Source organism: Lutra lutra, chromosome 2 (assembly GCF_902655055.1).
Source record: "Lutra lutra chromosome 2, mLutLut1.2, whole genome shotgun sequence".
NCBI lineage: Eukaryota > Metazoa > Chordata > Mammalia > Carnivora > Mustelidae > Lutra > Lutra lutra.
In genome coordinates, this window is record NC_062279.1 from 87,092,337 (window position 1) to 87,106,921 (window position 14,585).

General features: G+C 43.1%; 2 protein-coding genes and 1 non-coding gene across 10 annotated transcripts in view; 2 read left to right on the top strand and 1 right to left on the bottom strand.

The window, feature by feature from the left end:
• The window catches only part of WDFY3 (WD repeat and FYVE domain containing 3), a 279,105-nt gene extending 266,359 nt beyond the window's left edge, over window positions 1–12,746 (bottom strand). For all 8 annotated transcript variants that reach the window (XM_047717875.1, XM_047717871.1, XM_047717877.1 and 5 more), the window contains exon 1: window positions 12,328–12,746. The gene's annotated coding sequence lies outside the window, so the exon portion shown is untranslated. The remainder of the gene's footprint in view (window positions 1–12,327) is intronic.
• Window positions 1,755–1,858, top strand: LOC125094559 (U6 spliceosomal RNA). The gene has a single exon (XR_007125579.1). It is a non-coding gene; the product is annotated as a U6 spliceosomal RNA (small nuclear RNA).
• Window positions 11,827–13,218, top strand: LOC125094100 (translation initiation factor IF-2-like). The gene is made up of 2 exons (XM_047719831.1): window positions 11,827–12,248; window positions 12,333–13,218. The coding sequence occupies exons 1-2, from the start codon at window positions 11,827–11,829 to the stop codon at window positions 12,808–12,810; spliced, it is 900 nt and encodes a 299-aa protein (XP_047575787.1). The 3' UTR covers window positions 12,811–13,218.
• Window positions 13,219–14,585: the final 1,367 nt, after the last annotated feature.

The following is a 14,585-nucleotide window of genomic DNA, read 5'->3' on the forward strand; positions in this document are numbered from 1 at the left end:
TTTAATGAGCAACATTCCACGGGGAAAATGCTTGGGTTTTAGAATCACAGAGACCCAGGCTTTTATCAAGGAAAACTGATTATGAATTTACCAAAGGATCTCTAGGGTGAAGAGAATAAAGAAACATAATAAAACATGTATTATCATTCTTTCAGTCGATAATGAATAGTTTTAGAATTCCTAAGAGTGACAGTAAACATTTATTTTCTTAAGACTTACATAATTTTGTGACAACATGCTTATTACCTAAGTACATTCATTCACTCAACAAATGCTTACTGCAGGCCAATTATATCCCTATGTGTACATGTTTAGAGAATAAAACTTGCTGAAATACATTATACAATATGTGGTAATGTTCTACAGCTGTTTATTCATCTACACTGTAAATACGCCTTCTGCTTTTCCACAACTCCTTTATATTCAGTACAGTAATAGAGGGTACTTAATAAATATCTCTTGACTAACTGTCCAATATTTCTTTCTTTATATTCTGTTACAAGTTAAGAATGAAAGTTCCCAGTAAGCAAATATACTAGTGATTAAATAAAGAAGTCCAGGGGCGCCTGGGTGGCTCAGTGGGTTAAGCCTCTGCCTTCGGCTCAGGTCATGATCCCGGGGTCCTGGGATTGAGCCCCGCATCGGGCTCTCTGCTCAGCGGGGAGCCCGCTTCCCTTCCTCTCTCTCTGCCTGCCTCTCTGCCTACTTGTGATCTCTGTCTGTCAAATAAATAAATAAAATCTTTAAAAGAAAGAAAGAAAGGAAGGAAGGAAGGAAGGAAGGAAGAAAGAAAGTCAGTCAGTCCAGGAAAGATTAAGAAGAATGCCATGTAATTGAAATTTTACATGACCATATCCAGGGCTGTGAATGAACTTCCCAGTGAAGAAAAATCAGCCGCTTGCCTAGTTACTCGTCACCCATTTTATAGCAAATGCATGGAAGAAATGTACATCTTTGTCTGGTACCTATAGAAATAAGCATAGAATCTGAATTTGTACAAATAACCTCTTCCTCCTGAGGGGAACAAAAATATCAACATTCTTGTATTAGTCAAGATTTTTCAAAATGAGCAAGGTAATTATTCTTTTAGCAGTAAAATACAAACAAATCAGTATTATACTACAGTCATGTAAAATGTTACCACTGGGTAAAGGGTGATGGGTGAAGGGTACATGGATTCTACGATTTCTGCAACTTCCTATACGTTTATAATTATTTCAAAATTAAAAATACAGGGATGCCTGTGTTGCTCAGTCAGTTAAGCATCTGCCTTTGGCTCAGGTCACGATCCCAGGGTCCTAGGATTGAGTCCCCCATCAGGCTCCTTGCTCAGCAGGAAGCCTGCTTCTCCCTCTGCTTGTGCTTGAGCTCTCTCTGACAAATAAACAAAATCTTTAAAAAAAAAAACTTTAAGTGTGTGTATATATATATATATGTAATATATATATACACATATACACATACACACACATATATATGTAAGGAAATGCAATTTGAATAAATGTTAGAAAGTTTAAAACAAATATATAAATTGCTTTTCTAAATTCAAACACTTAAAATGTACTGAGATCTGAATATTTTGAGACAATACTTGTGGGATTTTTTTTTAAAGATTATATTTTATTTAATTAATCTCTACACCCAACTTGAGACTTGAACTCACAACCCCAAGATCAAGAGCCACATGCTCCACTGACTGAGCTAGTCAGGTGCTCCATTTGTGGGATTCCTCTTAAAGCGTTGAGTTCTATTGCTTGCTTCAGCAGCACACATACTAAAATTGGAACGATACAGAGAAGATTAGCTGGGCCCTGCGGAAGGATGACACATGAAGTGTTGAGTCCTATATACAATAATTAATCACCTCCTAAATTATAAAGTAAAATTTATGTGTGTGGATGCTTTACTTAAAGCAAGGCAATAAACCTACAAGGTTCTATGCAGATATAAACAAATCAGTCATCCCCCTGCCAACATAATTTTGGCATGAGTGTTTAATATCAAATAATGGCTAAGTATAACACTATGTCAACTATACTACAATAAATACAATGGCTAGGTATCAGATGCTTACTTTTCTTAGGCTAATATTAAATTAATTGCCTTCTTTAAGTCCATACTGGCTGGAGAAGAGGGAAATGAGCTAGGAAGAAACATACAGGAAGAGGAAGCTGAAACTAATATTTTAAAATGCAGTGAATCTGGGGCACCTCAGTGGTGCAGGTGGTTAAGTATTGGACTCTTGGTTTTGTCTCAGGTCATAATCTCGGGGTTGTGGGATTAAGCCCTGCATAGGCACTGCACTCAGCACAGTCTGCTTGAGACTCTCCCTCTACCCCTCCCTGCAGCATGTATCTATTCATTTTTTATTTTTATTAAAGATTTTTATTTATTTATTTGACAGAGATCACAAGTAGGCAGAGAGGCAGGCAGAGAGAGAGAGGAGGAAGCAGGCTCCTCGAGGAGCAGAGAGCCCAATGTGGGGCTCGATCCCAGAACTCTGACCTGAGCCAAAGGCAGAGGCTTTAACCCCCTGAGCCACCCAGGCACCCCAGCATGTATCTATTTAAATAAACTTTTTTTTTTTTTAAACAAATTCATTAAGTGTTGATGACACACCTTTTATTCGGGTCAGAGAGTACCCTGTAACAGGATCCCTACCACAACATAGGTACCAAGGGCTTAAGGACTCAGGAAAGCAAACAGAACTAGTGTCAGAACTCAACTATCACCATTATCTGAGGGACCTGCAGTGGAAAGGACTGCCAACAGATGAAGAACCAGGGGCCAGACAGGACAGGTCACGGGCCCTAAAGTAACACAGCTCTGTAGTAGCAGAGGCAGTACAAGAATTGAAATCCCTGGGCACCTGGGTGGCTCAGTGGGTTAGGCCGCTGCCTTCGGCTCAGGTCATGATCTCGGGGTCCTGGGATGGAGTCCCGCATCGGGTTCTCTGCTCAGTGGAGATCCTGCTTCCCTCTCTCTCTCTGCCTGCCTCTCCATCTACTTGTGATCTCTCTCTGTCAAATAAATAAAATCTTAAAAAAAAAAAAAGAATTGAAATCCCTTAATTTCTGGGACTCTGAAGTGCCGTTATAAATAGACACTTATCTTTCATAAGTAGTAATAAAGAATACTTTAAAGGGATTAGGCCATACACAAAAGAATCAAATAACTGTAATTAGTTTATTAGGAAAAAAAAAAAATCTCACCCAGTAGTCTTCTAGACTCCACGATACAAGTACCATACTTTATTTTTTTTTAAGATTTTATTTATTTATTTGACAGACAGAAATCACAAGTAGGCAGAGAGGCAGGCAGAGAGAGAGAGGAAGGGAAGCAGGCTCCCCACTGAGCAGAGAGCCCGACGCGGGGCTCGATTCCAGGACCCTGGGATCATGACCCGAGCCGAAGGCAGCGGCTTTAACCCACTGAGCCACCCAGGCGCCCCACAAGTACCATACTTTAAACCCACTATAGCTTCACATGAATATAGCTGACTTACAGTTACTAATCTAAGCTTGTAACTTCACTGAAATGGATAATGACATTACCACCTAAGTTTCTGTTTTCCTAAGGCCTAACAGTGTCTGCTATTGGGTCAGCATAACAAACAGAAAGGGCACACCCACAAGTCTCAGGCGTGCCTGGGTACCACAGCACCTGACCGCCATGGTGCTCTTCCGCGGAACAGCACAATGATACATTGTACTTAAAATAACTAAATGCATTACTATTGTCCCAAGTCATACACTAATATACCATACACACATAGAAGATGGTGACAATTTTTTTTTTTTAATTTGTGGGAGAAAACTTAGACCTAAGTCATTAACAATTGTCCTTGACGTAAGAAAACCAACGTACATATTTAATAGTAAGACCATTCAGAGAAATAAAATGAAGGCCCTACTCACACATAACCATTAAAACAGCAACAACAGGGACGCCTGGGTGGCTCAGTTGGTTAAGCAGCTGCCTTCGGCTCAGGTCATGATCCCAGCGTCCTGGGATCGAGTCCCACATCGGGCTCCTTGCTTGGCAGCGAGCCTGCTTCTCCCTCTGCCTCTGCCTGCCACTCTGTCTGCCTGTGCTCACTCTCGCTTCTCTCTCTATGACAAATAAATAAATAAAATCTTTAAAAAAAAAAAAAAACAAAAAAAAAAACAGCAACAACAAAAACTCAAACCCAAAGCCACACATTCAGCACATAGCAAAATTACCATTTTGTTGGTCAAAATAAAAATAGTACCCACATTAAGCAGACTAAGATATACCAAGTATTTCACATACTAAAAAACCAACAGGCCTATCAAAATAGACTTCAACACTATTAAAGATCAATAATCCAGTATTTATGATTATCATAAGACAGCCTACTGCACGTGATGATTTTTAGTTAAACAGAAATGGAAGAAAATTCCCATCACCAACATATGTTACTTTAAATGCTTTGCCTTGGGATGCCTGGGTGTCTCAGTCAGTCAAGCACCTGCCTTCGGCTCAGGTCATGATCCCAATGTCCCGGCATCAAGTTCTACATCAAGCTCCTTGCTCAGTGGGGAGCCTGCTTCTCCCTCTGCCTGCAGCTCACCCTGGTTATGCTCCTGCATGTGCTCTCTCTCTTTCTCTCGCTCTGCGCTCTCTCTGGCAAATAAATAAATAAAATAAAATAAAATAAAATAAAATAAAATAATTAAGTCCTTGCCTCATCTTACAGCGAATACAATTAGGGTCTCCCAATGTCTTTCCCCTGTAGGCCCAAAAACATGCAGGCATGGGGTGCCTGGGTGGCTGAGTCAGTTAAATGTCTGCTTTCAGCTCAGAGGCCCAGAGGCCCAGGATAGAGCCCCACATCTGGCTACCTGCTCCGCAGGAAATCCGCCTCTCCCATTACCCCTCCTTCTGCTCCTTCTCTCTCTCTTGCTCTCTCTCTCTCTCTCAAACAAAGAAATAAAATATTAAAAAATAAAACCCAAACAAAGACATGCAGGTATTATGGCACAGGCAGAATGGATGGTAGGAGCCGGAGATGTAAGGACTGAGAGACTCAAGAGTTACTGGTAAGGTTTCCAGGCTTGAGAGGATACCTAGATGTTGTGGAGCTGAAGAGTCCCTGCTGGAGCAGCCACTTCTACAGACTCAGTGCTGAGCACAAAAAACCCACGAGCCTGCACCATCATAGTGAGGTAAATAAACCAACTCTAATTGTTTGTTCAACCAAATGAAACATGCTAAGAAATATTGTGGATTTTATTTCTGGTACTAGACGTTTCACACTCTGCTCCTGCTTGAGTGGTTTATAGAAAGGATATTCTAGAACTATCAGTGTCTTGTTTATTAAAGATTCAAGGGCTCAGTAATAAAATAACCTCAAAAAAATTCCCACCAGGGGTGTTTGGGTCCTCAGTTGGTTAAGCAACTGCCTTCAGCCCAGGTCATAGTCCTGGAGTCCCAGGATGGACTCCCGCATCCGGCTCCCTGCTCAGCAGGGAGTCTGCTTCTCCCTCTGACCCTCCCCATTCTCATGCTCTCTTTCTCTCAAATAAATAAATAAAATCTTAAAAAAAAAAATTCCCACCAAAGAAAGGAAAACTGAAGTGCAAATAAGCCACAAATTGTGCAATAACCCCCATCTATTTAGCCTAGAGAGAGATCATCTACGTTTCTTTGTTACATTTACATTCATTTATAATGAATGAATGAAAGAATTTCCAAAGTATTGGCATTTCTTGAGCTTGTGATTACAGAAAGGATAAGGCGGCAGAAAAAGATGTTAAGAGATTTGGAGGAAGTTTGCCTGTGGGTTTCAGGGAAACGGAATTAAAGAGCAAGCAGAGGCTGGCACATAGATGTCCACGTGATCATTCACCAAGTATTTACTGAACACTTATTATGCACGGCTCACTGCTTGGGCACTAAATGCACAGTGATCAGCAAAACAGAATCCACATTCACATGAGATAGCAGTCACTACGGCAGTACTGTTGAGTATCTCTTACCCAGTTTGCAATAATTACTCCATTTTCAGCAATTCTAAAATTCGACAGATATTAATTCAATGAAATACGAATTCGGAGGTTTAAAAAAAAAAAATCTAGGACCTCAGCCTAGGAGAGGAGACAAACAATGCAGCTATTAAGTACGGGTATGACAGTGCTAAGGGAACATAGGGGAGGGGCAATTCAGCACCATTCCCAGAAGAAGTAAAGTCTTAAGGTAGGAGAGGTGGCGTACTTCAGAAACCTCAAGTTGGAGACAGGAATGCACCTCAGTCCATGGAGAGGACCCACTTTAGGTTCAAACTCCCTGAGCTCAGAAGTCAAAGTCCTCACATGGCCTGCTGGGTCTGTAAGGCACCGCCACAGGCCTGACCCCAGCTCTGACCTGCCTCCAGCCAACCCCTTCCTGTTCTCTAAACATCAGCACCTGCTCTGCTCGCAAATCTAAAACTCTCACTCCCAAGAAAACTTCAAGTCTCTGCTCAGATGTCACGGAAACAGAGGCCTTCTCATACAGCCCTCTATAAACGGCACCAGCACCCACACCAGCAACCTACTGTTCCCTACCTCCTCACCCAGCCTTATGTTGCTCAAGGCACTTATTACTGATAATAGTATACACTTGTCATCTGTCCCCCTCTAGAATTTAAGCTCCTTCATAAAACTCTCTCACCTAGCACTCTGCAGAGCAGACAGCAGACACTCAAATCTTTTTTTAAGATTTTTATTTATTTATTTATTTTTGATTTTTTATTTAAGAGAAAGAGAGAGCACCAGAGGGGAGAAGCAGATGGAGAAGCAGACTCCCTGCTGAGCCCCCAGGACCCTGGGATCACAACCCGAGCCAAAGGCAGACGCTTAACTGAATGAGCCACCCAGGCGCCCCAAAATCTTTTTTTTTTTTTTTTAAGTGAACAAATGAATGGCTGTCAGAGATGAGACCAGAAAAGCTAGAGCCAGGTCACAAAGAGCTTTGTACAGACTAGAACCCCATGTTTTAATGGCTCTTTGATGACTTAGGACCTATTAAAAGATTTTAAAGAGGAAAAAAAAATGCATATTGAAAAGATCACAACTGTGTATTTTTCAAAATTAGAAAAGAAAAGGGTGGGGCGCCTAGGTGGCTCAGTGGGTTAAAGCCTCTGCCTTCGGCTCAGGTCATGATCCCAGGGTCCTAGGATTGAGCCCCGAATCAGGCTCTCTGCTCAGCAGGGAGCCTGCTTCCTCCTCTCTCTCTGCCTGCTTCTCTGCCTATTTGTGATCTCTGTCTGTCAAATAAATAAATTAAAAAAAAAAAAAAAAAAAGAAAAGAAAAGGGTATTTGTTCCGGAAAGGGTGTGAGAGAAATTGATGAACAGAGGTGAGACTACAGCTAAGGAAAGCATGTATAGAAGAGCACTGTAATATTTCAACAGAGAAATACAGGCCAGAATAAAGAAAGGCCTCTGAGGAGGAAAAGGTAGAGGAGAAATACTTAGGGAGATAAAAGCAACTTGACAGGAAGTGGAAACTGAGGAAGACAAAGGAAAGGAAGATGAAAGCCAGGTGTCCACCTAGCGACACACTAGATGCAAACGAAACAGTATTTCCTCAAACTAAGAAGACAGGAGGAGGGTGGAAAAGATTATGAGTTAAGGCTTGGGCAGGTTGAGGCTGATGTGCCTATGGAACATCTCAGTTGCGTATGTCTAAACTAGCAGTTGGATATATGAATCTAGAGCTAAGTAAGTAAGGTTTGGACTGGTAAAATAAACAAGTGATAGTTAAGAATGTATGCTCAAATATCAAAAATGCACCACTTTTTAATTATATTTAAATGATTAACCTACAAATGTGTTGTCACTCCATATGGAAAAACTAAAAACCATTTTATCTTCCAGAATAAAATCAGCACTCTAGATGGCATTAATGCTTATGCATTAGTATATAAAAAACAAAACTTGACAAACAGCAAAAAAGAACCCCAAATATACTTAATCAAAAATATACAGGAAAATTAGCCTTCTAGTTTTCTAATTTTTCTAGAAGTAAGGCTACAATCATTTATGTATTAACACTTCTTACAAATTCCTGCATGAGTTCAAAGTCTACAAGACTGAATTATTTCAGTCTCTCTCTCTCTCTTTTTTTTTTAAGTCCAAGGAAAAGTTGAAGAAATGCTTCGTAACTTGGTTTTCTAAATTCTGAATTTTTATGAAAAAAACAAAGCCTTACGTAGCTTTTTCTGAGGCACTTTTTAAAAATGTCAACAGCTGAGTTTTAGAATTCTCTAATGACTCCTCTCAAAAAAGCAATTCTAATAACATGAAAGGCAATTTCATAATAAGAAATCAACATTCTTTGAATGCTACAGCTTTCACAGTGAGATCATGACTGATGACCAAGTCGGGGGAAAAAAAAAAAAAAGGAAAACTGTTCAGCAATGTGGGTCATAAACTTCCTATGTTGGTTCAAACACTATTGAAAATGAGAGTTAAAAAGTCGAAAATGGGGGTGCCTGGGTGGCTCAGGGGGTTAAAGCCTCTGCCTTCGGCTCAGGTCATGATCCCAGGGTCCTGGGATTGAGCCCCACATTGGGCTCTCTGCTCAGCGGGGAGCCTGCTTCCTTCTCTCTCTGCCTGCCTCTCTGCCTACTTGTGATCTGTCAAATAAATAAATAAAATCTTAAAAAAAAAAAGGTAGAAAATGTTAAAGGACTACTACATGCATAATAATGGCTAACAGCTTAATAACTGACAACAATAAGTACTGACAAGGATGCAGAGCAACAGAAATTCTTTTAACATTGCTTGGAGGAATGCAAAATAGCAGTCATTTTGGAAAAGTTTGGCGATTCAATATAGAGTTACTGCAAATGACAAATACATACTTCTTCTAGGACCACGTAATCCCACTGCTAGGTACAAACTCAAGAAAACTGAAAACATTTGTTCCTCACATTGTTTATAGCAGCTACATTCATAACTGACCCAAACTAGGCATGACTCAAGATACCTTAATATAGGCCATGATAATAGTACTGATGCTGCAATAACTAGCAAATACCACAAATCAGGGTTTTTTTCCTTTGGAGAGCACATCGTTACAACATTTGTCAGCATACCACTGATGCATGCTGATACCACTGATACATACATACCACTGATACACACTGGTACACAAACCATTGATGCAGGGGCGCCTGGGTGGCTCAGTGGGTTAAGCCTCTGCCTTTGGCTCAGGTCTTAGAGTCCTGGGATGGGGGGGGCTTCATCAGGCTCTCTGCTCAACAGGGAGCCTGCTTCCCCCTCTCTCTTCCTGCCTCTCTAGCTACTTGAGATCTGTCAAATAGATAAAAATCTTTAAAAAAAAAAATTATACAAACTACTGATACATGCAACAACTTAATGAATAACAAAATCATTATGCTACAGGAAAGAAGACCTAAGAGACTACATACTGTAGGATTTCACTTACACGATATTCTAGAAAAAAGTATAGGGACATGAATTCTATTAATAGTTGTCAGGGGCTGGGGGCAGGGGGAGAGAACCTTTTGGTGTTAAGGAAATGTTTTGTATCTTCACTGTGGTGATTATCCAATTGTATACATTTGTGAAAACTTTTACTGCATGTAAATTATACTTCATTAAATCTGATGACAAAAATTAGAATAGCAGTCATTTATCTCTTAATGCCTTTATGGATGATAAATGCATCATACATACAAAAGGAGAACTGGAACTTAGCAGAAATGTCAGGAAGGCAGATTTTAACTTACATAAACAGAAAAAGATTTAAAATGTTGAAAAAAGAAGTGAACTTGTGGGGCGCCTGGGTGGCTCAGTGGGTTAAGCCTCTGCCTTCGGCTCAGGTCATGATCTCGGGGTCCTGGAATCGAGCCCCGCATGGGGCTCTCTGCTCGGCAGAGAGCCTGCTTCCCCATCTCTGCCTGCCTCTCTGCCTGTTTGTGATCTTTCTCTCTGTCAAATAAATAAATAACATCTTTAAAAAAAAAAAAAAAGAAGAAGAAGAAGAAGTGAACTTGTAATGACATAGGTATGAAAATCAGAGGCTGGATGATCCATCCAAGGATGCCACAGAAATGGCCCTACTTTGGGTGTGATTTCAGTTTAGTATCATTAAGAGATGTCAGCATCACTAAGATCTCTTCCTACTTGGGAGTCAGTGGCTCTAAAATTCCATGATATAGTATGTCATGATAATCTCAGATCCACTTTTAACAAAACATAAATTACTCATTTTAACATCAAGCGAATGTTATCATTGATTCAAAGCTTAATGTAGCCTTTTTGCTAATGGTGCTGGCTCTGACCTTAGACAGCCTAGTTTGAAGAGTTGGCCTACCAGTGGCTGTGTGACTTTGACAAGCATCTCTAAATATCTATTTTCTCACCTGTAAAATGGGGTTAACATTTTCCTAAGGGTTCATGAATGCATGAAAAAGGATTTCTATGTGCTAAACTCTCAATAATAAAAATTTCTTAGCCATAACTCCAAGTAAAGGATATAAATTATCAAATCTCTAAGAATTTTACCTTCCAAACACAGGAGATTTATTAATTATATATCCACTAGTTCATAAACTTTTGTGGAGCCATCTTTTAAGAATGTGATGACTCCATAGACTCTTCATCCAGAAAAAATCCAAATATATGCTACATTCTGCACAGGATTTCTAACAATTCAAAGACCCTCTGAAGCACATGCATTAAATTAAGAAAACTTGATGTAAACTCTTAAAATTGTAAAGTTTAAGAATTTCCAAGTAGATAATCCAACTAATATTGAAATACTATGTTGTCATTTATTCTTTTCCGGTTTATAGATATTGCAAGACCAGACGTCATGTTTTATAATTCATATCTCCTTTTTGCAGAAATTTTAAGTTAGAAATCTAACATTTTTACATGAATCAATTTCAACTCAGAAAGAGAAACGAGTATAAATCTGTATTTCTAGCAGTTTGAGAATGAATAGTTCAAAGTATAGCATGCATTACTGTGCTCAAAAATCCTAGCAAGAGTTCTCAAGTCAATCTAATGCAGTATGTATTTCTAAATATAAAAAAACATACCAAGCCATTTCCTGTGCTTGGTGTCCGACTGTAAAGTTTTTTGTTGTTTTTTTTTTTTAAAGCAGGATTTATGTTTTGCTAAACCTGTGCACTAATACACACCTAGTTTGTTTTTTTTTAACCAACATATTTTTTGTTCTGTTTTACATTATGTTTGTTATATTAGCCTAATGGTGGAAACTAATTGTTCTAAACCTGCTCTCAAACAATTCCAACCTGGAAACATACTGCCATCTCAAAGCAAAAGGTTTTGTATTTCTTTTTTTAATTGTTTGGTTTTCAGACTACAATACCATTTGGCACTAATCAACTCATGCCCATTACTGAACAAAAAATTGTTTTTCCTATGCATTAGCATCATTTTCCCACAGGAAACAACCATTTTTTAAGGCGCTGGAAGTAGAGGCAAGGATTCACTCATATAGTAAATATCCTTTCAATCAGGTTTTATCAGGTTATTTCAACGAAAAGAGAACCCAATGTCGTGGATCTCAGAATTCAGTGGTACAAACCAATGAAATGCTGCACCTGAGGATCAAGCACTGGCCAGGTGGGCCAAATGGCTCTTGGTAGGAAAGGTCACATCTGCTTTCTGAACCCTATGGTAACTGAGTATTTGCGAGGCCATCACATCCCATGTACAAGAGAATAAAAGGGCAAACACACACCCCAAGAGCATCTTGGTTCCTTGCATAAACGAAGGGTTTCCAGCACAGGGCGTTGGGGGAGAGAGAGCAGGGCTCAGCAATGAGCAGGAAAGGCCCGCAGCCCGGGAGACAGCGCCCGAGGGATGGAGGCCTCTTTCGGCTGCGCACGGGCGCTGGGGGCTCCGGCAGCGCAGACCCCGCGGGGTCTGGAAAAGGGGCCCTCACCAGACCCCAATCCTTGGACCGCCAGGTTACACCTTCACTGCTCATAGGGGCAACATCCAGCCCTCTCCTCCCCCCCGCCCCCCCCAAAATACCCCAACATCGCTCCCCACCGCCAGCAGCGCGTGACCCCAACCCCGACCCCACCGCGACGGCGCCCTCTCCAGGCCGCGGTGTAGGACACCAGGCAGGCGGCCAGCCCGAGTGGCAGCAGCGGCTAAGGGCAGCGCGGTCCCAGGGGAGGGCGGCAGCTGGGCCGCGGCCTGTCCGCAGGGCCAGCGGGCACAGGGCCGCGAATGGGCAGCGCCTCCGCCCCGCACAAACAAAGCGGCCGCGGGGCGCGGGGAGGGGTAGGGGGCGCTGACAGGGGGGCACTCACCGGAGGGCGGGCGGACGCGGGCGGGCCTGGCCCGAGAGCGGGGACCGCGGAGGGCCCGAGTGCGCGCCGGCGACGGGGAGGGGGCGGCGGGCGCGGCGTCCGCGGCGGGGCCCGGGAGCCCCGCGGCGGGACACAGAGCCGCGGGCCGGCCTTGATTCTCGGCCGCGAGGTGCGGGAACCGGTCTGCCGGGGCGGGCAGCGGCGCTAGACGGCCGGGGCAGCGACGCCGCCGCCTTTCCCTTCTCCTGCCCGGGTCCCTGCTCCCCCGCGACCTCCTCCTCGCTGGGTCCCCGCCGCCGCCGCCGCCGCCTCAGCCTCGGCGCTTCTCGAGCTTCTCCTCTCCATCAAGGCCGGGCCGACCCGCAGGGACCATCCCGGAAAGTGAGGGGTTGTTGCCGTTTCCCGCAGCTGTTGGTGGCCATCTTTAATCCTCCTCCTCCTCCTCCTCCTGCTTTCTCCACCTCCCGCTGGCTGCCTGACTGACTGACTCTGGATCCTCCTCTTTCTCCTCCTGCTCCTCCTACTGAGCCGGCCGCAGAAATTGCAGCCACTCTTCCTCTCTCCCCCTCCTGCCTTTCCTTCCTCTTTCCTACTTCCTTCCCTTCCCCCGGCTTCCCGCGTTCCCCCTCACTCTTACTGGCCGCCTTCACCCTCTAACGCCGGCGGCGGCCGCTGGGTTCTCTCAGCGGGAGTTCGGCCCCGTTTTCACTCTTGCCCCTCTCCCCACTTCCCTGCCAGACGCACACACCCCGGCTTCCTTCCCCTCGCCCTGCACTCAGCTGCTCCCGTTTTCCTCTCCCAACTCACTGCCCCTCTCCCGTGGTTCTCACCCTCCTCAGTTCCAATTTCTCAAAGACTCAGCTGTGAACGGATAGCTGGGTCCTGCTCTCCTTAACCCTACACCCATTTGCTGGATGCCGTCAGGCAGCAATGGAAGAAGGGAACACTGCGTTAATTTTACTCTAGCTGGAGTACAAAAGGACTGCCCACGCTAGCTATTTTACTACGCAGCTTTGAAACTCCTGGATGGTGTCGTGTTTGGCTCCGGTCCATTATTGGACCGAATTGTTGAAGAGCCCAGTCTCAAATGTTGCCTTCCCTCGGTGACCTTGAGCCAGTTGCCCTAAAATTTTAGGGTTCTTTAACCCCCCCTTCCCACAAAGGATATTTATACCTTTGCAGTCCTAACACAGTTTAGACCAAATTAATACGCTTTGGTAAACCCAGAACTACAGAGTGTCACAGTGTCACAGTTTGTCCCTCTGTTGTCTGTTCCTGATCAAGTCAGTAGACAATCTGGGGCAAGCCTCAGTTCTGGCAGTGGAGGCAAACTGAGTCAGCAATTACCAGTGGAGACTCTGAAACAGGCTTAGAGTGGGGAAGTGGTAACATTGTTCTAATGACCAATTTGGTTTTCCTAACACTGCAATCTACAGAAGCTTGTGAATTTCCTCCTCGGAATATGAAGCAAGGGGGACTTGCTGTTTGCTTCTTTTTAACTACTTTGCCTTTGGCAAGTTGAATCCACTTGTAAGGATCCACACAAGATTCAGCACTGCGGCCAAACACAGGGGATATTATATGTGAGCATGTGGAGCTGGGGGCTCACAGTTTCTGCTCTTTAGGGATAGTGGAGCCTTACCCTTTCAGAATAAGAGAACCAGATGTGTTCTGCTGCCTCCTTCAGCAGGCCCAATAGGAAAAATGTTCTCAAATGTAGTTCTAGACACTACTTCAAACTACTTCAAAATGAGTAATTTTTTAGTTTAAATCTAAAATGATGTTATCATAAAAACGAGTTTCAAAGCTCTCTGAAGAGTATGTTCAATAAAAAATATTAGTATGCTTTGGGGGGTCAGGGAGGTGGGGTTCTATTTCTTTGATCCTCACAAAGTAACCTGTACCCAGTTAGGTTCTAGATTTCAGTTGCCGTCTTTCAAACCAGTAATTCTGTTTGATATTGACAACCTGCATCAGCATCTCAGACTCTTTCAAACCCAAATAAAGTCTTTCAGACAGCTTTGCATCTCAATTCCAAATACATTTTAGAATAAATTATTAAAAACAAAGCAACTTTATGGGGCGCCTGGGTGGCTCAGTGGGTTGAGCCGCTGCCTTCGGCTCAGGTCATGATCTCGGGGTCCTGGAATCGAGTCCCGCGTCGGGCTCTCTGCTCAGCAGGAAGCCTGCTTCCCTCTCTCTCTCTGCTTCCCTCTCTCTCTCTGCTTGCCTCTCTGTCTACTTGTGATCTCTCTCTG